Source organism: Erithacus rubecula, assembly GCF_903797595.1.
Source record: "Erithacus rubecula genome assembly, chromosome: 1".
NCBI classification, from domain to species: Eukaryota; Metazoa; Chordata; class Aves; order Passeriformes; family Muscicapidae; genus Erithacus; species Erithacus rubecula.
This window is the reverse complement of record NC_136658.1, coordinates 320,792-346,367: the sequence shown is the minus strand read 5'-3', so window position 1 is coordinate 346,367 and position 25,576 is coordinate 320,792. Positions and strand designations below refer to the sequence as shown.

The window sequence follows — 25,576 nt, the reverse complement described above, 5'->3', positions numbered from 1 at the left end:
AGGGAGGAAAAATCAGCCAGGAGCTGCCTGTCCTTACAGAAACACACAGAATTAATGATAATTAATTCTCCCCAAGCTACTTCAGCCCTGAGAACCCACACACCAGGCTCCTTAGTCCTCACATTCCCTCCTCCACTATCACAAATTAACCCAAACTCAAGTGGGAGGAAAAACACCCTCTGCTTTTCATTGATTCCTTTAGGAAAAGCAGGAGGGGACATGACCCTCACACCTTGGAGAAACTGAGGCACAACCAGAGCGGGCTCCTGTGGCAGGGAAGGGTTTGCCCAAGGGAAAAGCCCCCAGGAATGGATTTCAGCCCTGAGCAGGGCTCAGTTCACACCCTGGGCAGCTCCAGGAGCACCACACCAGGACAGTGCTCTGTCTGTCCTCCCTCTGCACCAGAGGTGGCTCTGGGCCCTGCCCAGGGGAGTGGGCTGCTGATGAGCATTTCTCCCAGGTACCTAGGGCTGTTTCTAATTAGCCAGGACACTTCTGGGAGATGGTGGCCCCTTGCTGAGCCCTGAGCTGTCCCCAGCAGCAGGGAGGGGCTGGAGGTGGCAGCACCAGGGCTCAGGGAGCAGGTCAAAGCCCCTGAGATGAGCAGAGCTGTGTTTTCCCCAAGCCCAGCTCCAGGCAGCCCCCAGGGAGCTGGCACAGCACTGCCCAGGCAGATGGGGAAGGACGTGTTTCCACTAATCTGCCCCAATCTGGATTATTTTTCCAAATAAACCTCTGTTCCCAGCTGTTTTGAGCAAGTTCTTGGCACGTTGGGGACAGGTGGGAGTCTGGGGCTAGGGAGAAGCTGGCAGGGATGGAGGGGACAGCATCTGCTGGTGTCCCTGTGCCACCAGGCTCTGCACAGAGAGGGGACTGAACATCTCTGAGGTGGTTTTGGCAGCACGGCACCCAGATCCTGAGGCTGGGGTCAGCCCATGGGGCTGAAGTTCACTGCTATCAAAAACCAGTGGAAAATACCTTGTGGTGAGAGCCTGGGGCCCCCAGCTCATCCCCCATGCAGGGCAGAGCTGGGACCCTCTGCAGCTCCTGCCAGGATGGAACAGCCTCAGGATCACTGCCCAGGGGGGTTTGGGGTCCCAGGATCAACCAGGGCACTCTCCAGGCCCCTGATCGTGCCTGAGGACACACAGCCCTGCAGAGCTGCTCCATCCTCCAGCACGTCCCCAGCCACGCCAGCTGACATTTACAAATCCCTATTTTTAGATGATCTTCATCACTTCTAATTGTTCAGGCTCCTCAGCCTCAGAGATGCTGCTCTGCAAGGGCAGGAGGGGTCCCTGAGCCCACCCCTCTCCTGCCCCGTGCCTCAGTTTCCCTTTTTGCAGTTGAGGGTCCAGGAGGTTTGGGGGGCTGAATCCAGAGGGATTCATGCAGAGAGCCGAGCCCAGGGGACAGCCCTGGCACACTGGTAATTAATTTAGTTACGAAATTAACATTTCAACTGACTGAATGTGAAGGCAGCACTGCTGCCTGCCAGGACCCATCAGCTTCCAGCCACCCTGGCTGTCCCTGGGGCTCAGGGAGGAGGGACACTCCAGCTCCCAGCCCCAGGGACACCCTGCAGCATCAGGGGAGATCAGGGACAGCAAAGGGAGGAGGCTCTGCACAGGCACAGGGAAATTCCTCCCAGCTCAGCTTCTGGGGCACAAGCGTTTGGCTAAAGACAAAGAAACCCAGATTGAGACTATGAAGGGAATATTTTATTACTTATAACACTTCATTCAGCTAAATCCACATAGCAGTACACAGAAACTCTTCAGAAAAGTGCAAATTCTCACTCTGCATTTGTAATAATACACCCTAGTTTTACAGAACAGACACCAGGTAAACAGCAGCACAGACCCAGAACTCCAAGGTTGCAGGCAAGGAGAACAATGCAATTTGAGACACTTCAGTCACCTTGAGCAAAGCCATTCTTGAGCAGAGGGAGCCAGGCTGGACTGTCACCACCCAGTGCCACCATGCAAGGAGCCCCCTCTTTGTTGGGGGAGGACAAAAAGGGGCAGGGAAGACAAAACAAAGTGATGACAGTGCCAGTGACCCTGCACAGCTCCTGCCCCACGGGAACACAGCCAACCTGCCACAAACCCAAACCCTCCAGGTTTATCAGCCACCAAACCCCTCACACTGGCTGCATGAGCACAACCTGAGCCACTGCCCAGCCTTTGGAAAGGTGTGTTTCACCTGGAAGCACCTCAGAAACATCCACAGCGCCCTTTGATCTGTGATCTGCTTTCTACTCGAGGCAGAAAAGCCTTTGTTCTCATCTGGGAAGGGGGAGAGAACAGCTGACAGCTCAAGGAAGGTTGTGCACAAAGCAAGAAAACTCCAACACGATGCATAACAAAGTTACAGGGCAAGGAAACGGGAATTCCAGTCCTTCACAGGAACAGAAGCAAGGGATGTGAGATCAGAGGAGGGAGATCCAGGAGTTCCACAAATGGAACAGTATAAATATATCCAACAGTTCCAATACAGTAGGAAAACAACAGTAGCAGCAGTTTCCAAACAGCCAATTGTTACACCCTGAAAGTACATTCAACACCTTGTGCCTGCTGCTGCCCTCCCAAAAGCATCCCTGCAGCTGCAGCTCACTGCCAGAGCTGCCCACAGGGAAATCCCAGACACAGCAGCCCTCAGCTGGGCTCTCCTCTTTAATTAAAGATGTTAGACTATGGGGAGCTGCAGGTTCCTGCTCTCTGCAGCAGCACAGCCATCACTGGCTGATGGCTCTGCCCCACCAGCACACATCTCACACACAGCATCTTTGTGCAGGGTGCTCAGAGCTGTGTCCCAAATCACCTGCTTTCTTTACTGCTTGGAGAACTCCTCAGTGCCCCAGGGTTCAACCTGCTGCCAGTGGTGCAGATCTGCCCCTTTCTGGGGAGCTGCAGGCAAAGCAGAAACACCCTCCCAGCCCTGCCCAGCACAGACAGCAGCAAAAGCATCCTCAGTGTCACTGGGGCTGCCTGCTTTCCCCACCATGTCAGTCAAATGTACAGTCAAGGTAAAAAACCCAAGCTTCTGGCATCAGATACATTTCACTCAAAGGCAGAACGATGCAGAGATGCTCTCTCAAAATAAAAAAATAAATAAACAGCAGTGACAGGTCAGAATTTGTGCAACACAGACCTTCTGTAGCACACACACATTCACAGACACTGAAATACTTCTCCATGGGTATAGTGCAAAGCTGCTGGCAGCAGGAAACCCCCAGAGCTCAGGGCTCTCTGAAGCCATGGAGAGAACACACAAACCTGCCCTGTGCCACCCTATGGCATCAGCAGAGGGAGCAGGAACTTGGAGAGGCAAAACAACAGCCTGAGCTCCAGAGCTTCTCCATCACCTCCAACACAGATAAAACCCAGCACCCAACTGCTGCTATTCTCTACTTGCTGTCAGTGGCAGCAGGGAGTGTCCAGAGCCAGCTGCCCTGTGCCACAACACTGCCTTTATTGCCCAAAATACAACCAACCAGAAGGAGAACTTGAGTACTGATGTGGGTTTTTTTGGCAAGTGTGATTAGCACTCTCACTTGCTACTTGAGCAAAAGGAGAGAACAAATGGGAGAAGGTGATGAAAATTTATCCTTAAAGAATTATAGGATTTGCAAAGTGCTATTTTAACAAATTACCTGACAGGATGTGACCAAAAAGTACTTTAAAAAATCTCCATTTAATGACTGTGCCATTTTTTCCTCTCCACTTTCTTCCTTGCCTTTTGTTTTTTTCTTTAATACACAGACAAAATGAATTCAGGCCAGCAAAAACCAAAAAGTCACTGACTGGCATTTTCATTCAAAGCAATGACTACAGAAAAACAAGAAAGCTTCAGACCCTTCAGAGAAGTGGGACAAAAAGCAGCTCCACGGCAGTCAGGAGGGGCCATTTTGCCAAGGAATGACCAATTCCTGCTCCTCTGGAAGCCCTGGAAAGGCACCAGGCAGTTCCAGCCCCAAGCTGCAGCTGCTGCCACGATTGTTTCACTGCCAGTTGTTGTGAGACACACACAGGAAAGCTACAACGCCCAAGAACACCTTTACCAACAGAAGAATCGTTAAGTAGCTGAAAAATGTCAACAATTTTCTGAACAAGAAATGCTGAGCTCTGCTTGGATGCTTTGGGAAGTGCAGACCTGGACACAGAAGGTCTCAGAGCTGTGGGGAAGAAGCAGCCTTGTTGCCAGTTTGGAGCACTCCTTTAAAACATTTCCACACACCCCAAAAAGAGGTGGTTTAGGTACCTGAGCTGAGCTTAAGATGGAGCAGCCAAGCTCAGCTGCCTCAAAGGTGCAAGGGCAGCTCATTTGCACTGGTGTGGGTTAATCAAACTTTTGGTCAAAAGGACTGAAAACCGCAACAACAAGTCCTGCCCTTCCCTCTGACCCCCTGTCCTTATTCCAGTTTGGTGGAAAGCCTGACAAAAGAGTGCTTCTTCCTTACAGGAAAGAATGCAGCTGTTGGAAACACACAGACACACACAGGCAGGTTCTGCTCCCGGGTCCTTGGCTCCATCCTGCTCGGGCTCTATGCAGAACGCCAGGTCAGCCCGTTCCTGGCAGGCTCCAGGAAATGCTCAACCAGAGCCTCCACCAGCTTCTGGAGCTCCTCTTCCAGCACTGCCCTGTCACTGCAGGGAGAGCAGGGACACGTCAGAGGTTTGGGGAATACACCGAGTAGAAATCAATTCATTTATACCCACATAAAGCAAACACACGGCAAGGCCTGAAGGGGATGGACTTGCTGTGCTTCCTGCCCCTCCAGGTGCAGAGACTCCTAACTGCCTGCCTAAACAAGCTGCTTCTCAGCGTGGAGTCACAGGGCATTTGGGCTGCAGGAGACTCTTAGAGATGGTGCCCAGAGCCCTCTAGCGGCCCTCTCCTTCTTTAATTAAATTAATTCCAATTAATGCTGCAATAACCAGGTGGTGGGGCCCTGGCACAGGGTGGGCAGAGCAGCTGTGGCTGCCCCACCCCAGCAGTGCCCAAGGGCAGGCTGGAGCAGCCTGGGACAGTGGCAGAGGGGTGCAGTGAGGTGTCTGTGAGGTCCCTTCCCACACAAACCGTGATTCCATTATGGGGGAGGTTTCTGTGCAGCACACACACCCTGGATTTCCCTCCCCACCCCTTTCAAACTGCAAGAAGCTCAACCCAGGTGAGCAACACCGGGTTCCTGCAGCAGCTGAGAGCGGCACAGCAGATTCCCAGAGAGGGGCTGCAAACACACCGAGCAGCAGCAGCACAGCCCCAGGAGAGAAGGAACAGCCTGGGTGTGACACTCTGCGCCCTGGCCTGTCTGGGACTGATCTGAGAGCTGTGTGCCTGTGTCACCTGCCCGTTTCTGGCTGCAGGGCAGCGTGGGCAGAGCCTGACCTGTGGCTGGGCAGGGCACACATCTCAGCGTAGTACTTGATCTTGGGCTCGGTGCCGCTGGTGCGCAGCGTGGCCACGCCGCCGTTCTGGAAGGTGAAGGTGATCATCTGGCTGCTCCTGCTGGCTGGCAGCACCTGCAAAACACACAGCCCCTGCAGACCAGCAGCAGCCCCGCCAGGCAGGCCCTCCCTGCAGAGCCCTGTGCACTCACACACTGCTGGTCGGGCTGGCTGCTGTCGTAGCCCGTGGTCACGTCTCTGACGTGCAGGATGTTGTAAACCCCACAGCACTGGGGGTAGCACCGGGGGCCAGCCCAGTTCCTCAGCCTCTCAAATATCCTCTTGATGGTGGCAGGATCGTAGCACAGGAAGTAGGAGGTCTTGGATATGTGATAGCCATACCTACAAGCACAGTCATGCTCTCAGCTGCAAGATTCAGAAGGTTTGGACGCATTTGGGACCCAAGAGATCTCACAATCCTCGTTTTATGGCTGGGATTGTGTGCACAGCCATTCCTTCCACCTCTGCTCTGTTACAGATCCCTTCTGGCAGTGGGAAATCACTCCCTGTGTGCTGCCCCAGCTGCCCCTCCAGCCCTCCTGGAGTCCCCTGGGATATGTGCACCAGTGCTGGGCTGCAATCCATCCCACAGCCAAAACCCCACAACAACTCACTATGAGCAAACATCTGAGGCACACAAACATCTATTTGTATTTACATAAATATCCCTTGGACCATCCCCAGCTCTGAAGCAGTGGAGTAGAATGCTCTAACAGAGAGCACACTCAACTCACGTTTCATAAATGTCCACGAGTTTCTGTGCCAGGGTCAGGCTCTGGCCCTGCAGACAAGTTGCCATCTCAGCAATGACCACAGCTGCACTCACTCCATCCTTATCCAGCACTGATGTGCCACACATGAAGCCTAGGAAAAAAACAGGGATTGTGGAGAAAGAACCTGGCAGATTATTACACCAATTCACTCGACTGAGGATTGAACCTTTGATCCTGTAAGGGAAGAGTGGCCAGCACATGGAAGCTGCTTTATTGCTGCACATGCAGGAGAAATCTCATTACCTGGGGGTTACAGGGCTGCAAAGATAAGCACAGCACCAGAATCAGCAAGTCAGATGCAATTTATTATGGGAGTTGGCAAGCCAATTTGATGAGAGCACAGTATCAATGCTGTTAACTACTAGGATAAAAATAAAGCACTTGGTGTGTTTTATTTCAGAACTAAGATCATCCATCCCATCCACATCCCCCCCTCAGTTCTCAACAGTTTAGAGGGATATCATACCAATAGACTCCTCAAATGCAAAGAGAACTTCTTTTCCATTATCTAGGAGATTTTTCACTCTGCTTCCAATCCATTTAAAACCAGGCAGTGTTTCCTAAAACAGGAGGGGAGAAGAGTGATTAAAATACACATTTTCAATTTAGTTTCAATTCAAAAAACAAAAGAGCACAGCCACTGTCACCTTCACTTCAGATTAAAACAAAATAGAAAACCCAAGCAGAGAAGATAGAACAATGCATTTTGAATTTTAAATACAACAGGAAGATGCTGCAGAGTCAAACCACTACAGCTAAAGGATGTTTTCCTGATTTTTTGCAAGCGATTCCCTTGAATTTCAAGCAGAAGAGGGACAGTGAAGAAGTCCTGTATTCAGTTAGGATGAGTCCAAAGCCAGGAGCCACGGGATAACATTTTCCTCGTGGATACCCAAGTGGGACACGAGTATCAACCCAAGGAAAGGGTGTCAGGGGTGTGGAGCTGCCAGACCCCATCAGATCAGAGCAGACACAAAAGCTACAGAAATGCAAAAGCAACACTTGGAGCTGGGCTTGTTTAAAAGCATCGTTAAAAAGCAGTCAAATGCTTAGAAACAGTGTTTCTTGGAGAGAAGTTACAAATTAAAACGAGAGGCAGCTGCTAGAGAAGCTTAAGGAGTTGTGTAAATTTCTGGCTTCTTTTTCTTTCGGTCAAGTATGTCCTTGTCCAATTAAAAAAAACAACAATGTTTAGAGAGAACCAAATCTACCACAAGGAAGGAAAGTTTACCCAGATTAGGTTTATCTGGCCAGTCACTCAAAATGGTTCTCAGAGCTGTTTTCAGTTTTAAATTCCTCGTTATTCGGAAAAATATTTATTCCTATTGCACATGGATTTAATTAAGACATGGATAAATGAGGCCTGGCCCTTTATGTGTGTTGTGATTTCAGGCTCTCTTCTGGCTAGCATCCAAAGAAATCAGATTTAATTTGGATGCAGGAACTAAACTGTCAGTCTGGAGGGAGCACCCCCAGTTCCTTTTCCAGCAAGTCCTTAAAGCTGCATTGAGGATCTGAGCACAAGAGTTCCTCTGCCCCTCCCAAACCCAAATCAAGCCCCAGTGGCACCTCCAGGTGCTCATTCCAACCCCAGCAAGGCTCAGAGTGAGCAGGCAGGCTGCACACAGCAGAATCTCTCCAGGGAGAGACCAGGAACTCCTCAGCCCTGCTTGTCTGGAGCTCAGGTGTTCACTGGAGCTGCTGGGAACACTGAGGAGAGGCAAACCAGGCTTGTGTGGGTCAGAGAACACTCTCTGCAAGTGGAAATCCCTCAAAACTCCCAGCCTGGAAGCCAGTCCCTGCTTTTGATTCCCTGAGGTCATTCTGCTGGAGACACCACCACAGCCACACTCACCTCAAAGTGAAACCCCTCCCTGAGAGCAATGGCCCTCAAGATCTTGGAGGAGACCGTGGTTGCCAGCATGTAAACATTCTTCACATCAGCATCTGGGGGGCAGTTCTCCTTCCAGCAGGAAAACATCCACCAGCCAAACAAGGCTGCCAGCTCATTGCCTGTGAACACCTTCCAGGAGCCACTGTGGGGAGAGCAATCCTGCAGTGACTGAGCCCCAGGGAGAAATCCTGCAGGGACTGAGCCCCAGGGAGAAATCCTGCAGGGACTGAGCCCCAGGGAGAAATCCTGCAGGGACTGAGCCCCAGGGAGAAATCCTGCAGGGACTGAGCCCCAGGGAGAAATCCTGCAGGGACTGAGCCCCAGGGAACAATCCTGCAGGGACTGAGCCCCAGGGAGAAATCCTGCAGGGACTGAGCCCCAGGGAGAAATCCTGCAGGGACTGAGCCCCAGGGAACAATCCTGCAGGGACTGAGCCCCAGGGAACAATCCTGCAGGGACTGAGCTCCAGGGAACAATCCTGCAGGGACTGAGCCCCAGGGAACAATCCTGCAGGGACTGAGCCCCAGGGAACAATCCTGCAGGGACTGAGCCCCAGGGAACAATCCTGCAGGGACTGAGCCCCAGGGAACAATCCTGCAGGGACTGAGCCCAGGGAGCAATCCTGCAGGGACTGAGCCCCAGGGAACAATCCTGCAGGGACTGAGCCCCAGGGAGCAATCCTGCAGGGACTGAGCCCCAGGGAGCAATCCTGCAGGGACTGAGCCCCAGGGAGCAATCCTGCAGGGCCTGAGCCCCAGGGAGCAATCCTGCAGGGACTGAGCCCCAGGGAGCAATCCTGCAGGGACTGAGCCCCAGGGAACAATCCTGCAGGGACTGAGCCCCAGGGAGCAATCCTGCAGGGACTGAGCCCCAGGGAGCAATCCTGCAGGGACTGAGCCCCAGGGAGCAATCCTGCAGGGACTGAGCCCCAGGGAGCAATCCTGCAGGGACTGAGCCCCAGGGAGCAATCCTGCAGGGACTGAGCCCCAGGGAGCAATCCTGCAGGGACTGAGCCCCAGGGAGCAATCCTGCAGGGACTGAGCCCCAGGGAGCAATCCTGCAGGGACTGAGCCCCAGGGAGCAATCCTGCAGGGACTGAGCCCCAGGGAGCAATCCTGCAGGGACTGAGCCCCAGGGAGCAATCCTGCAGGGACTGAGCCCCAGGGAGCAATCCTGCAGGGACTGAGCCCCAGGGAACAATCCTGCAGGGACTGAGCCCCAGGGAGCAATCCTGCAGGGACTGAGCCCCAGGGAGCCAAGGGGAGGATTCTGCAGCCCCTGAACCCCAGGGCTGAGCACAGCACTGACAAGCTGCTCTAGGCAAAGCCACCACACTGATAGGACTCCACACTCACCACACCTAAAGGATTTACAAGCCCAGAGCATTTCCAGCAAGGAAAGACACCTGGGGCTCCTGGCTGGCAGCTCTAGCACAGCTCACACCTGTGGTGCCCCAGCAGAGCAGCCCAGACCTGACCCACACAGGGGGTCAGCTTTTACTTACACAACCATCAGAATGGGGCCTGTTAATGGGAGAAAAATAACTTCCATTCAATATGAATAAGCAGGGGAAAACAAAGGATTTAAATTAAAAATATATATTAAAAAAAAACCACTCCATCAAAAAAGCCCATGGCAGCTGCCAAGGAAGGTTTGCCTGACACAAATGAAAACACAAGATTTTGCTGTTTTCAGTAACCACTCACTTCACAGCTGACCTTTATTTGGCCATTCACTATTATACCAGTAAGTGTTTAATCTACTCTTTGCTGAGTGAACTGATTTCAAATGCATTTGGAGCTATAGCAAAGGATAAAACTAGAAGTAAAAATACCCAGACACCTAAGGGAAGGAGTGGACTGAAAGCCTGTGCCTGGCAGCCTTTTGGGGACACTCTGTGCCTCTCACCACTTCTCTGCAGAAGACAAAAAGGGTCCCATCACTTACTTTTCCTGCTGCTCTGCCACTGCCAGTCGATCTGCATCTGGATCAGTGGCCACTACCACTTTTGCATCTTCTTTTTCTGCAAGCCTCAGGGACAATTCCTGAAGGGAAAGGAAGAGGAAAAAAAAAAAGCCACCCCAAAACATAAGAGCAAATAAACCCACAGCCTTCCTAGTTACATCCAACACCCAGTGAGAGACAAATCCCCATGGCCTGCCCTCTGCAGGAACACAGCTGAAAGCAGGGTCTCCCTGCTCTCCTCAGTTTGTGCCTCCCCACTGAAACCTAATGAAACAAACCAAAATACCAGCACAGACTCTCCTTCCTCAGGATTGGGGCACTTGACAGTGGAGAAGTCTGGATCTGGATCCTTCTGCTCAGGCACTGGAATGGGGGGCTGAAACCCAAAGGCCTGGAAAGCCAGCTGCACGTAGTCATGTCCCACTCCATGGAAAGAGGTGTGCACAAACTTCAGCCTGCTCTGCACATTCAGCTCCCTGGGGGGAAACAGCTTCAGTGAGACCCCAGCCTTCAACCAGGCTGATTTCACCAGGGAAAGCAAACAAACTGCAATTCCCCTGCACACTGTTCTGCTGAGTTCTGCACCCATGCCCAAGGGAGCTGGTTTACTCCCAACCAAAAGGTTCATTCCTGAGTTCAGTGACACCCCAGAGAACACACTGCAGGCTGCCTGCAGTCATTTTCATGCAACCCACAGCTGACTCAAAGCATAGGTGAGCTGCCTTCTGCTCCATGCAATACCTGTGATAGCAGATCTTTGTCAGATCCTCCATGTAGCTGTCACAGATTTTCTTCAGAGGATCCTGCCTGAGGGGACTGGTGTCTACCAGATTTTCATTCCAGGAGCCATTCCATGGTTCAACACACTCTTCTATACACTTTATAATTTCCTTATCATGAGGAGAGGTGATCTGGGCTCCATTTTCCCAATAAACCTGGGGCAAGTGGGAGGAAAGCAAGACAGTTTATTTATGAAGCTTATTAATCTGATAGGTTATTTTAGCTATAGGATTTTACCTAATTTCTGCCCAAGTCATACAGAGAAGTCAGAATCTGACTGCCATGATTTGGAATCATTCAGCATGAGCCCAAGTTCACAACTGTTGAGATAACTGGACCTCACACAGCAACACAACCTGTTTCCACAAAAGCTGGTATTTTCCAATTGCAGCTGAAAGACCAGGATGTGAGAAACCAAAACTGGGCACTTGTACCTGGGAGTGTGTGCAAACTGCAACAGTAGGAAAATGTCACCTTCCCCAAGGCTGGCATGCCTTCTGAAAAGGAACTCAGCTTGTTTTTGAAGCTAAAGGAAAACAGATAAGCAGAGTGCCAAGGTCTGTGTTTTTGCACAGCTGAACAACTGCAATCTCCCAGCTGGAAACACCATATCTAACCCTCAGCTACAACAAAGTCCTTGTTGAAGGCTTGGAGGGCAGCTTTCCCACAGTCTGCTGCCAACAGCATGGCTCACAGGGCAGACTCTGCCTCTTTCCTCAGTGTCCTCTGGGTTTGTCACCTTCCCTTGAAATTGTCCAAAACCTTCAGAAGCTGCTGAAACACACAGGAAATTGTGAAAGATGAAACAGCTCTGGGGAAACACTGGGAAACACAGCAGTATCCTGACCAAAGTAAACTGCTGTGTACCAGAAGACAGAGATAAAATTGGTTCTTGACAAATGAAGCACCTGGGAAATTCATGAGGCTTCTCTCCTTACTCACTGCTCCAGCTAAGCAGAAACAAGGGCTGGTGCAGAACTTTACAGCTTGTTCCAGGGAAGGCAAGAGCAGCTCAATCACCCCCGAGGGTTCTCTCTGAGCCTTTCCTCACATGGCCATCACTCACTGACCTGCCACAGGGCTTCTAGAATGTTCAGCTAAAGCTCAGAGTCTACAAAGCTGAGGAAGGAAATGCTCAGTTAAAACACTGCCCTTGCTGTCGTGGGTGGGTTTATTGTCCCAAGCTTTCAAATGAGGCCACACACCTCTCTGCAAAGCCCAGAAAACCAGGGAACAACACAAAGCTACTGTGTTCTATTAATCCACCCAAACCATTCCCATCTTCCCACTGTGTGCAAGAATTCACATCAGTTCTGGCTCAGTGTTAAACAGACAAATTGCTGGAGCATTGCTTCAGCTGCTGATCAGTCTCTGTGGAATGTCACTACAGATGGATGCTCAAGACAGAACTGTGTGGCCTTATGTCCTCACACAGAGCAGAGGGCCAGGTTAGGATGAGTTACTTGTCATGACTTACATGGGCACACACAAAAGCAGCTTTTCCAACCCCAAGCACACCAAGCCCAGGCTCACCTTGTAGCCATTGTCCTCCTTGCGATTGTGGGACGCCGTGATCATCACCCCAGCCACAGCCCCCAGCTGCTGCACAGCATAGGGCTGCAAAGGAAACAGAGAGATGAGACAGGGCCACAGACACTGCAGCACTGCCAGGGGAACCCCAAACAGAGCCACAGACACTGCACTGCCAGGGGAACCAGAGACAGAGCCACAGACACTGCACTGCCAGGGGAACCAGAGACAGAGCCACAGACACTGCACTGCCAGGGGAACCAGAGACAGAGCCACAGACACTGCACTGCCAGGGGAACCAGAGACAGAGCCACAGACACTGCACTGCCAGGGGAACCAGAGACAGAGCCACAGACACTGCACTGCCAGGGGAACCAGAGACAGAGCCACAGACACTGCAATGCCAGGGGAACCCAAAACAGAGCCACAGACACTGCACTGCCAGGGGAACCCAAAACAGAGCCACAGACACTGCACTGCCAGGGGAACCCAAAACAGAGCCACAGACACTGCAGCACTGCCAGGGGAACCAGAGACAGAGCCACAGACACTGCAGCACTGCCAGGGGAACCAGAGACAGAGCCACAGACACTGCAGCACTGCCAGGGGAACCAGAGACAGAGCCACAGACACTGCAGCACTGCCAGGGGAACCAGAGACAGAGCCACAGACACTGCAGCACTGCCAGGGGAACCAGAGACAGAGCCACAGACACTGCAGCACTGCCAGGGGAACAGAGACAGAGCCACAGACACTGCACTGCCAGGGGAACCAGAGACAGAGCCACAGACACTGCAGCACTGCCAGGGGAACCAGAGACAGAGCCACAGACACTGCAGCACTGCCAGGGGAACAGAGACAGAGCCACAGACACTGCAGCACTGCCAGGGGAACCAGAGACAGAGCCACAGACACTGCAGCACTGCCAGGGGAACAGAGACAGAGCCACAGACACTGCAGCACTGCCAGGGGAACAGAGACAGAGCCACAGACACTGCACTGCCAGGGGAACCAGAGACAGAGCCACAGACACTGCACTGCCAGGGGAACAGAGACAGAGCCACAGACACTGCAGCACTGCCAGGGGAACCAGAGACAGAGCCACAGACACTGCAGCACTGCCAGGGGAACAGAGACAGAGCCACAGACACTGCACTGCCAGGGGAACCAGAGACAGAGCCACAGACACTGCAGCACTGCCAGGGGAACCAGAGACAGAGCCACAGACACTGCAGCACTGCCAGGGGAACAGAGACAGAGCCACAGACACTGCACTGCCAGGGGAACCAGAGACAGAGCCACAGACACTGCAGCACTGCCAGGGGAACAGAGACAGAGCCACAGACACTGCACTGCCAGGGGAACCAGAGACAGAGCCACAGACACTGCACTGCCAGGGGAACAGAGACAGAGCCACAGACACTGCAGCACTGCCAGGGGAACCAGAGACAGAGCCACAGACACTGCAGCACTGCCAGGGGAACAGAGACAGAGCCACAGACACTGCACTGCCAGGGGAACCAGAGACAGAGCCACAGACACTGCAGCACTGCCAGGGGAACCAGAGACAGAGCCACAGACACTGCAGCACTGCCAGGGGAACAGAGACAGAGCCACAGACACTGCACTGCCAGGGGAACCAGAGACAGAGCCACAGACACTGCAGCACTGCCAGGGGAACCAGAGAGAGCTCACACAGGGCTCCTGCCACAAGCACTGCAGCAGAGCCCAGTTCTGCTCCAGGAACCCACAGGGGTGCCTTTAACCCTACACCAGCTCACCCTGCACTCTCTCCTTCAGCCAGCAGTACAAACTTGGTTCTAATTCTTCTCCATAAGAAGATTTGTTGAGCACTTTGTTTATCAAAATATTTTTTATCAATTACAAAAATGCAATTGTTAACTAAATAAAGCTTACACTCAGATTACAGCAGCACTTGGAGACAGAACAAAGGAATTCACAAAAAGGCTTGCTGAGAAACAAGTTACAGGCATTCCAGTCCTGCCCTCCAAGCAGCATCCATAGAACACACAGCATGCTAGAAGGGCTTATGGAATACAAGCAAGGATTTAAAACCATGCAAAGAAAGGTGCTGTGACAAGAAAAGTCCATTTTTGAGGTGTTAAAAGCAGGAGCTCAGCAACACCCTTGTTACAGCCTCCCTGAAGAGCCAAGTGTACCAAGCCTCTATTTTTCTGTTAAACAGCAATTTAAGAAATGGCTAGTTTTTCCAGTAAACTCCAATCCCCCCTTAACTGCGTGGACAAGGTGACTCACCACGAAGGGCGTGGGGACATAGGTGGAGAAGAAGTGCACAGGTACATCCTTTGCCAGCAGGACTGCTGCAGTGAGCTTTGCCAGCCTAGCAACAGGAAAAAGAAAATATTCACTCACTGCAGCTCCCCAGGGCAGCCCAGCAGCAGGTGGAACTCCTGTCACCCCCAGGCATTGTTTCTTAAAGCTTTTTGCTTGTGCCTAGAGAGGCATCCCACAAACTGCACAGCCAGGAAAGAGCTCTCAGGCTGCAGGAGCTGGGCCAGCCCCTTCAGCTGCTGCCTGGACAGTGCAAGGCACCTCAGCCCCTCACCCAAACAAAGCAGATACCCCACACCAAGATACAGAACACATCCTCTGCTCAGGGACAGAACCAGCTCCCCAGAGTCTGCAAACAGCAGGCTGGGAAAAGGATTTGGTGTCCCACACAGAGCTCATTCCCAGCAGGTCTGGTCCTAAAATATATTTCTGCAAAGCAGCACCCCTTATCCCAGCATGTCTAGAAACAGGAGCAGTGCCCACAGTTCCAAATCCTGCTTTATCATAAACTTGCCCTTTCAGGCACCAGGGAAGCTCATTCTCTTCCAGGCAGCTGATATCAAACTTCAGCACTCAGGAGATAAAGGGCAGTCTCAGAGTCCAAACAGATGAGCTGTTAAATGGTGTAAGCTCACCTTGCTCCCATGTTCACACAGAGAAACATTACCACAGGTGTTTTGCTCCCCAGTGACAAGAGATTAGGACTCATTAGAGAACTGGAGGCAGTTTCCCCCCTTTCCTTGCAAAGAGCACAATCTGCCATTGCTGGAAGTCCACATTTTAGGCATTCCAGGCACAATCCCTTCAAAGGGAAAAGACACTGGGTTACAGCAGGCTGCAGGTGGAATTGTTCTCCCCCAAGCAAGCTTAAATCTAGTGTGAAATACCAGAGAAATCCAGTATTAAAAGTGCATTAATATTTAGGGACTTCCAGCTGGATGTTAATACTCTGAATTTACCTTCATATTCAAATTTGTCTCCAGGCATACCAAGCCCAATGTTCTCATGCATTTAATCTGCAAATTCTCTGGTGGAGCAAGCAGCCTCACACTCCTCCTTGGCTGGCAAACTGGTACCACCAAGGATTCAGTCCCAGCCTCTCCTCAATACCATTTCAAGGGACTAAGGGACAGGGCAGAGCGTGCCAGTTCATCACAAACAAAAAGAAAAAGTGCTGATAGGACAGAATGCATTCAAAGCCACATTTTATTTCTAGTCTTGCAAATGTAATCAATACTCATACTTCTTACTGCTGCAGTTGCTGGTGACCTGACCTCGTGTGTCATAGCCAACAACAAAGCCTCTCTGCTTAAAGTCTGAAAAGTTCCTCTCAAGATACTTGTAGATCCCCTGGAGGGAAAAAAATAAAAAGGAAAAGAAGAATTAGCTGCACTGCAGCACACAGAAACATTAAAGGTGATATTGCACAAAGGATGGATAATGACAGTAGAGAACATATAGCTCAGACACATCAATAACAATGCTCACAAAAGCAGCACTGCTTCTTCCCCAGTGATCCCTGAAAGAAAGCAAGTAACCAGAGAAACTGCTGTGGGAAATAAAGGGAGTAGGACAACAAACCCTCAAGAAGCAAACATTTATTTTCAATCCATACCGTGTTTCATTTATTCAAATCCATTTTCTCAAGACTGAATTGAGAAAAACCCATATTGTGGACGTCCATCCCCTCAGGCAATGTAAGATATGTCAGCCTAGTCTTTATCTCTCTGCCCACACCACAATTCCAGAATTTTTTAACATGGTTTCCAAGGTGTCAGCCCTAAATCTGCCTTTCAAACCCAGGAATGGTTTGGGTGGTAAGATCAGCTCTTGCCCCAAATTCCACCTCCCCTGCAGCTTTCACAGCCTCCCTTCCCAGCAGAGCCCCTCTGGAGATCCCAGAGGGCAGCCCAGCATGGCTCAGCAGTTCCAGATAAAAAGATGGAAGCACTATTGTCAGTGGAAGCTTCCAGAGAGCCCATCAGCTGGAGGGAGCACACAGAGAGGGTATATTTATTGTTAAAATCCATGTAACTCTGAGCAGTGGCAGGATCATATGGAGTGATCAGCCTCACACTGAGCCCAAAACACACAGTGCTCACCCTGCCCTGCCAAGAACTTCCACCCACAGCTGCAGAGAGGGAAAAACACCTCCAGTTGATCTGAACAACATGAATAACATCCAAAGACACGAACAGCAGATTTTTAATAACAGATCCCGGAGTGAGGCTAAGGTTTAGTATGAAGGAAAACAGCAATGTCTTTATTTTCTGCTGTGGAGCAGTTTGATCAAAATTAATCCCATAAGATCAGCCACAGACCCCACAGCTGAGGTTAGCTCAGTCCTAGGGGACTTGCTGCTATCCAAACACCTTTATGGAAAGCTGCAGGAAATAAAAGTAAATCAGTAAATGTCAGAGGAAACGAATGCAGAGCCTCTCCACTATCTCAACCCTCCACCTGAACTCCCCACCAATATTCCTCCAGGTGCCCCAAGGGCAGTCAGGAACCCCAGCACCCCTGGGGTTAAACTCTCTCTTGGAAAAGTTCCTTAAAGAATTTCTATTTCCCTTTAGTAAGACCCAGATTTTGATAGTGTCCCTAATTGCTACTGCTGTTTAATTTTACCACTTCTAAACAAGGCCCAGGAGCATCTCATGGTGATAATGAATGGCTCATTAGCAGGTATAAGTCCCTCAGATCCAAGCCAAAATTCTCTCCAGGTGACTGAAGCATGACAATCACCTCTCCCCCAGATCTGTTCAGGTGATTCCCTGATGCAAAACCCATGGAACAGAACAAGCCTACATCCACAGCATGTCCAGCCCCTGATGCTCAAGCCCAAAAGAGAATTGAGGGAACAGGGATGGCATCAAGAATAAGCCTCAAAGGTTTTTGGTTGATGAAATCCAGAGAGGTAGGAACAGCCTCATAAAGTCCAGCATTTAAATTTTCCATCTTTTACCTTTAGCTTGGCTTTTTAAGCAGCAGGAAACTCCTTGATGCAAAGGTTTTGTCACTGTGGAGGTGACAGGTTTCTTTCCCACTAATAAAAGCACCTGGACATGCATCAAGGCAGGATAAAAGCCAGGAATCAGGGCTTGACATGGAGTTTACATGCTGGCAATTTTCAGCAGAGTTCACAGCAGCTGCTGAATACTCTGTACCTTCCTGGATCTGCCTTTTCATAATAGCAATTTAATCAAATCAAATTGTAAAAAAAAGCAGATCAAATGAAGGACACAGAGCACACATGCACCTTCATTTTAACTGAGGGAAGTGTTAATTGCACTCAAGCCTGCTATTTGACTGGCCATTTATTCCTGACCCAGGTTAAGGACAAATGCAGAGAGCCAGGGCTGCCCAGCCCAGGCCTGTTCCTGCCCTCAGCTCTGAAACAAGAGTGGTCAAAGACAGAATCTGCTGCAGTTTGCTTCAGAAACAAGTTCCAGCCCACTTCCCAGAGCCTGCTTTTCCCAGCTCCACACACAGCTTTAATAAACAACTAAAAATAGCAGCTGTGCAGGGGGAGCACACGCAGGGCCCCGTCTGTGACTCCCAAAAACCAGCAATGCCCATGAAACTGAGCTTGCCAACACACCCAGGGACGTTCTCCCTCTGTGCCAGGAACGTGGCTGAGCCAGCAGAGCAGAGCTTGGTCACACTCCACCAGCCTGAGCCACAGAGGGAGCAGGAAGGAGCAGCACTCCAACCCAGGAGCAGGGAAATGACTCCCAGGAACCTGCTCTGCTCCCAGGAAAAGAGGGCCAGAGCAATTCCAGCACTGCCAACAAGATACTGGCCTCTCCAGCCCCTGCTCCCACCATCACAGCACTGCTGGCAGGGCACTCCTGGACCAGGAAGGGCTGAAGGGAAGGAGGCAGCACTCCAGGATGTGTCCAGGTTACAGGTCAGACACCTAAAGGAAGCTTTTTGTTACACCCAAGAAGATAGTGCAGAGCAAAACAGCCAGAGAGGAGGCTGAGTTTCAAACCAGCACTTCAACACAAAAACCTCTATAAACAGCAATCTGGGCTCTCCACAAGAGTGTGGGCTCCAGTTGTACAACCCAGACAACAGAATGTCAACAGCTTAGGAGAGCCCCAGCTGTTCCAAGCACATCCCTCCCTCCCAGGCCAACAGAAAGAATTATTTCAGTCATGTCCTGAGGGGGGTTAGAGCACCAGCCTTCAAAGAGAAACCAGCTAAAAAGTTCAAGTGCACAGAATTAAATGAGAGGTTTTACCAACCCTTGCTAAGCCATGTATTGAAACACCTTGGCTCATATGGCTGAGGTTCCATTTCTACAAAAAGTATCCATCAAAACAGGTGAGACTCAGTTTTGTCATAACAAACATTTCACTGATTTCCCAAGTGCAAGTGTTCCAAACAGCTCATTCTATTTTCAACAGTCAAGGCTAGAGCTGGGCACAAAACTGTTCAAGTGTGTGTAATAGCCCATATATGTTCACAGCTTGTGCTAAAAACTAAAGAAAAGGCTTGTTTGGCTGGGGCTTGGCTTTCTCGGTGTGGGTTATTTTTGTTGCTTTGTTTTTGACCAATACACAGTTTCTTGTGGCAGCTCATAAGATTTGCAGCTCCAGGGCTGTGTGACAGATGACCCACTGCCCGAATTCCAGCCCAGTCAAACCTCTCTAAGCCGCTGCATTTGCTCCGAGGATGGAACCCGCAGCTGTGGGGTTTGGGGCAGGGCGGGGCAGGGCGGGGCAGGGCGGGGCAGGGCGCTCACCTGCGTGGACTGGATGACGGTGAGGTCGTTGATGTAGCAGAAGCCGGCGCCCATGGCCGAGCGCAGCCCGGCCGTGCCGAAGCTCAGGCGGCAGCACAGGCGCTCCCGCAGCTCCTGGTGCTTCCCGTCCCGCAGCAGCCGCTCGATCTGCGCCCTCGTCTTGTGGTTCTGAAACACAGCATCGAGCCTGCTGGGGGCTGCTGTGCCTGCTCGCCTCTGCTCATCCCCACAGCAAATTCCTCCTGTCCCGCAAAGCGCATCGCGCCGGCCGCATCTCTCACAGCCTGCCCACGTTATCCCCGTTAAATCAAGATTCGGGAGCTGCTGCTGCCACCGATACGGTGATGTATCACCTGGCCATTAACACACCCTCCAGCTCCTCCGCACGAGCAGCACAGACTTGGGAACAGCTTTTCCCAAGGCAGAAAACACAGCTCAATAACACAGGTCCCGATCTCTGCCGCTGGAGGACAGCCAGAAATCCAAACCTCAAAGCGGCTTTTCCTTCCTCCCCACGCACAGGAAAGAGGCGCAGTGAAGCCGTGGAGATCACGGGGTGGTTGGGCTGGAAGGGACCTTGGAGATGAGCCCATCCCAGTGCCCTGCTCAGCATTTTCCCAAATCTGCCCCAGCACCGCGGCTCAGAGCCCCCAGGGGCACAAACCGGCTCTGTTGCTGTTACCCAGCCGATACTGAATTACCCTGGGCACAGCACCCGATCCCACCCACAGCACAGGAGCAGAGAGAGGCGGGGGTCACACAGCTGGCAGAAACGAGGGGCAGAACAGAGCCCCGGGAGCACAAACGATCCTCCAGAGAGCTGCTGCTCCGAGCAGGGCGGCAAGGAAAGGTTAAAAAGGGCAGGTGGAATCTGCAGGGAAGGGGTGAAGCACCCCTGACATTTAAAACAGAGGTCAGCCAGTTCCAGCAGCACTGGGAAACACACGGGGGAGGCTCCTCAGGACTGGCAAAAAAACGCTGGGAAAAGCACAAAGACAGGAGCTGTGCACATCCACCGGAACAAAACACAATCTGTAAAACGCATGGAAAAATCTGAAACTATTCCTGCAGCTTCAAAACAGACCCTGAGTGCCAGAGAGGTGAATTTCAAATAACTTTTTATTCCTGTGTGCCCTAAAATAAAAGGCAAGCCATTATTGTCCTGGCAAGCAAAGCAAGACACTGCTCACCACACAGCTAAACACGGGCCTAAAAAGAAACCCAAAACAATGGGGCACAATAGATATTAAATTGCAAAAGTGAAAGTTTCTCTTTCAGCTGTTCATAGGCAGCCAACCAGAAAACAAATGACCCATGTGAAAAGAGTCTAAGGCAAGAGCATTGAAAACCTCACTTGACGCTATCATAGTGCATGGCTTTGCTTTAAAACAGTTATTAAATTACACAGCATCCTCTACAGCTTTTCAGGACACACTGCATTGCTTCCCTGCAAAAACAGAACAGAAATTGCACATTCCACACTTTATGGAGCTTTGCAAAACTGAGGCAATACTCAAGCAACAGAACAAACACTTTAAAAATAGATTAACGAGCATTTTTGACTGAAACCACTTCATTTCCTAAGGAATGAAAATGACTTGGCCAAAACAGCACACAAATAACATTTTAATACACTCAGGTCACACTCAGTTAAGCTGAAGTTGCAGAAAATAAAGGAGGAGAAAAAAGTTACAAGTGAAAATCTCCAAGCTTTCTACAGATGCCCTGAGCACCCTGGGCCAACAGAGAGAGGGAAATCTACAGGAGTGGGTAAATCCTGAAAAACAAACCAACAAATTGCTGGTTTGCTTGTCAGTTGTGAAATCAAGTCATAGCATCAGCACCAAAATTTCTTCTATAGAAAATCCAGACAATGTTTATTATTTGATCACCCTTCAAAAACACTTCAACTTCATTATATATGTGTAAATAATGATACCTCTCTAGCAGACAATACACGTGTATAGATAAATAAATCAATAACAAATCTGTTATAATGGGTTTACTATATTAATGTGTATTAGAGCATATAATAGATTCATATTATAAACCTACATTTCCCAGACAAATGGAATAACAGGAATGTGTATATAATAAATAAAGCACACACCTGCCCATGCCTGCACCCAGCACAGCCCATAGAGCCAGGCCAAGGCACAATCAGCAGCCACCAGCCCCTGCTGGACAGGGCTCCAGGAGGGGCCAGATAAGGTGACAGTGGCCTGGGAGAGGCTGGTGCCACCTCACACACCCTGCTGGGCTGGTCCCATCGCCAGGGCAGCTCTCAGTGCCAGGGAGAGAGGAGGGACTGTCCCCCAGCACTCAGCCCCTGTCACACACACACACATCCAGCACTGGGCAGAGGCAGCCAGGCTGCTGCCTGGGTGAACGCTGCTCTTCCCTCACAAGCACCACAGAAAAAAGAGCTCTGGAATTATTTATCTCTAAAATTACAGCACTAGTATATATACAAAAAACAACATTTTTATAAGAAGTCACTGTCAGAATCGGAACTCCGGGGTCACAACCTGCAGGAGACTCAGCAACGCATTTCAGTATTATTAAACAACAAAAAAATCCTACTCTCAGCCAAATTTCCAGCTGTCCATGTACTGCACAGGTACACAACCACACTCTTTTGTGGCTCAGGGCTCAACGTTTGGAACAAATGGAGAATTAAAGACAAGGGCATTAACTGAGTATTTCTATCAGATCTTTCACACCCAATCATGCTCATCACGTGTACTTACCACCACAGTTAAGTTCCAAAGCTAACACCCTGTCAAAATAACTGGAAATTTACTACTCACAGCCACTTGTTTGTTTTGCACTCTCTGTTCTTGTTTTGCTGAAAGAAGGGGGAAAGTCTCAGGTTGGTTTGAGTTTCAATGAATTTTTCTGTGGCTGTCATTCTCCCAACGTTATTCTTAAAAATCCACTTCAAAGTCTCAGTAAGCAAAAATATTGCAAGTCAAACGACTGGAGCAAGTTACTGGTCTCAAACCATCAAGCCCATTTCCTCTTGGAAAGCATCTCCAAAGCCACAAAAATGAGAAGAACACCAAGGGACACTCCAAAACCACCCAGCCAGCAGGAGAGCTCTCCACGCTGAGACAACGACACCGAGTGCATGAATGAGTAAAGCCAAGGCAGAATGCAGTGAATGGGACCTGCACAAACAGCTCCTGGGTAAGCAATTCCAGCCACCCCAGGTAGCCCAGGAGGAGCAGAGTGGGCACAAAGGCTGCTTGAGCAGCTGGCCACGCTGCCAGACTCCTGCAGGAGGCACACGTGGAAGCACAGCAGGGAAAGGAGGAAGTGCAGGAGAGGGAATTGGAGGGAGAAAGTGGAGAACAATGCCTGATTGTTCAGGGAGGGCTGAACAGAAGCACTGCCCTGTGTCCCCAGGGCTCAGAGAGGGCAGGGGCAGTGCCAGGAGCACTGCTGAGAGGGGGAGCACAGCAGGGCACTCACCCCACACCCACCCACCCAGGAGAGGTGAGCACCTACACCCAGCCCACAAAGGACAGGCAGCACAGCTCTGGCAATTAATTACAGCCAGCAATTTCCAATTAAAACGGAGGACAAAAGCCTCCCGCAGCTGGGAGCTCACTGCATAGATTTTTCCTTGATCAGAAGCAACAAAAAAAAATCCCTGCAGCTGAGGAAGCCGGGGGTGGGAAGGGGGGTCAAGCCTGATAAGCAGCAAGTATGTGAAATAGGGATTGTGGTGAAATACAAGGGCATTGGACCAAATTCCCCGCTCCTGCCACATTTCCTGCTTTCTCCTCGCCTTCCCCTCCCCAACAGCTCCATCTGGTTTGTTAACACCTTTCCTGAAAGGCCCCTGGCCCCAGCAAGCAGCCCCAGCGCTGCTCCTCCGGCTGATTTGGAGTGGCCACATTTCCCAGGAGCTCTCTTGGAAACCTCTCAGGGAGCTGTGAACTCTCCAGGTCCGGGCAGCTTTGTGGGAAAGGTCACGTTTGTCACCTGGGGAAGCAAGGGCGAGCAGGTTCACTCACACCGAGCCTGCAGTTTGTATTGCAGCGGTTAATTGCAGCCCCAGGAGGAGCTCCAGGAACGGGCACATTTCACCGCTGTCAGTTCCCACGGTGGAAATTTGCACGATCCTTAGGAAAGACAAAATAACCTGTTAAAAGCAACAAAAGCCTTTCGCTGCACTAACAAGCCGCTACTGAAAACAACAACGGAATGACTGGGTTAGGAAATGCGTTATCAGGAATGCCATTTCCTTTCTCCACTCCTTCCCTCCCCGGCCACTCTCACAGCAGCAGCTCTGAGCGCACAAGGTGCAGATGGCACCCGGAATTTCTGCAAGGCTGAAAGGAGTATTTCCAAGCAGGAGAGAGCTCCTCTCAGAGCCATCAGGTGGCATTTGGCTGCAGCTCTCCTGCTTGGATCCTGGCAGGAAGAAATTAAAGAGGAAACAGTAGCACACTGGTGGTACTAGTTAACAAAAATAAAAGCAAAATAGGGTCAGGAGAAAGAAACCTTAAAAAAAAACAAAAGGAAAAAGCAGGCTGGAGTGCTGGTAGCTTACCCTCCCCCATTATCAAGGTATTTTTTTTAAGCACAGGCCATGATGGTTGAACAAACCATCTGCAAAAAAATCCCACTCAAAAACCCCAAAGCAACCCTTTCAAGGACAAGCAAAGTACCCTCCAAAACCACACTTATCACAGGTTTGGGTGGCTCAATCAGAGCTCACCAAGCCTGCAGTGCTCTTGACAACGTGCTGGCGCTGAAAAGAGAAGGGAATGCTGGAACCTGGCTGTTTCTTTCCTGGGGAGGGGTTAAATTCAGGCAGCTCAGGAAAACAGACTCATGCATTTTAATGAGCTACTCATCCATCCATCCCTCTCTCCTGCCAGCTGGCCATTCCAGTCAGGCACTGAGGAGGGAGCAGGTGGGGCAGGGCAGCCCCATCCATCCATCCATCCATCCATCCATCCATCCATCCCTGCACAGGTGAGCACGGTGCTCCAGGTGCCAGGATGGCTCCATCCATCCCTCCCTCTGTCCATCCATCCCCGCACAGGTGAGCACGGTGCTCCAGGTGCCAGGATGGTTCCATCCATCCCTCCCTCCATCCCCGCACAGGTGAGCACGGTGCTCCAGGTGCCAGGACAGCCCCATCCATCCCCGCACAGGTGAGTGCAGCACTCCAGGTACCAGCACAGCCCATCCATCCATCCATGCATCCATGCCTCCCCTCGGTGCCCGCACAGGTGAGCGCCCGGCGCCGCCAGGAGGGAGCGGGCCCGGGGGCACCGGGCACCGGCGGCCGCCGCTCGCCCACCTTGTCCCAGCTGAGCCACTGCCACACCGCCTTGTCCAGCTGCGCGTCGCCGGTGCTGCGCGCCACCAGCACGTTGGAGTTCACGTCCCCGGGGGCTCCGCAGTCGCCCATGGCCGCGGGGAGCGGAGGAAGAGCGGGGCGAGGACGGAGAAGCGCCGCTCCTTCAGTCGGCCACGCCCGGCAGGAGCAGCGGCGGAGGAGGGCGAGGGGCGCGGGGCGGCGCCGCGGGCCGGGCTTTATCCGGGGCGATTAACGGGAGCGCCCGCCCGCCGCTCCTCCTGCCGCCGCCGCTCCTCCTCAGCCCCGCTCCGCCGCGGGGCGCTGTGGGAAATGTAGTCCGCGAGGGGCGGCAGGCAGGCGCGGCGGGCGCGCGCGGCGGGCGGCGGGAACTACAGCTCCCGGCAGCCCCGGCGAGCGGGGGCGCGCCGCCGCCGCCGTGTGAAAAACAATGTCCCGTGTGTCGGCGACACGCCGCGAACGGCACCGTCCCGTCTGCCGACGGGACAGCGGCTCACCGCCAGGCAGGGCTGCCACAGCATCGTCTGCGCCCTCCGAGGGGGATCTACGAGCCGCTGCCCTGGGCCATGAGCGGCTTGCTCAGAAGCGACTCCAGATGGCCATTCCGAACCATCAGCAGGAGAATCATAACCCTCTCCTGGCTGCATCGGCGCTAATGGGATTGCCTGGCTGAACAGCAGGCTCGGAGTGACCACATCCTGCTGAGCATCCGCATCTGCTGTGCATCCTCAACCCGCAGAGCATCCCAATCCCACCGAGCATCCTCATCCTGCTGACCATCCC

The 25,576-nt window shown here is 51.7% G+C and overlaps 1 protein-coding gene across 1 annotated transcript; it reads right to left on the bottom strand.

The window, feature by feature from the left end:
* Positions 1 to 3,739: 3,739 nt before the first annotated feature.
* On the bottom strand, positions 3,740 to 25,055 carry PGM2L1 (phosphoglucomutase 2 like 1). Its single transcript, XM_079321462.1, has 14 exons — positions 24,776 to 25,055; positions 19,456 to 19,623; positions 15,949 to 16,055; positions 14,670 to 14,754; positions 12,396 to 12,479; positions 10,824 to 11,017; positions 10,369 to 10,558; positions 10,065 to 10,162; positions 8,079 to 8,259; positions 6,690 to 6,783; positions 6,185 to 6,314; positions 5,603 to 5,792; positions 5,392 to 5,525; positions 3,740 to 4,649 (listed from the first exon to the last, which is right to left on the bottom strand). Exons 1-14 carry the CDS (start codon positions 24,884 to 24,886, stop codon positions 4,547 to 4,549), a joined length of 1,869 nt encoding a protein of 622 aa, XP_079177588.1. The 5' UTR covers positions 24,887 to 25,055; the 3' UTR covers positions 3,740 to 4,546.
* Positions 25,056 to 25,576: the final 521 nt, after the last annotated feature.

Bases quoted from the DNA above. Each gene is read 5' to 3' on its own strand.
- PGM2L1 (XM_079321462.1), bottom strand. From the start codon at position 24,886: ATGGGCGACTGCGGAGCCCCCGGGGACGTGAACTCCAACGTGCTGGTG. The intron at 10,163-10,368 runs GTATTTTGGTTT...CTTTCCCTTCAG, and splicing joins AGGAAGGAGAGTCTGTGCTG to GAATTGTCCCTGAGGCTTGC. The intron at 8,260-10,064 runs GTAAGTGATGGG...CTCTCCCCACAG, and splicing joins GTGGCAGAGCAGCAGGAAAA to TGGCTCCTGGAAGGTGTTCA.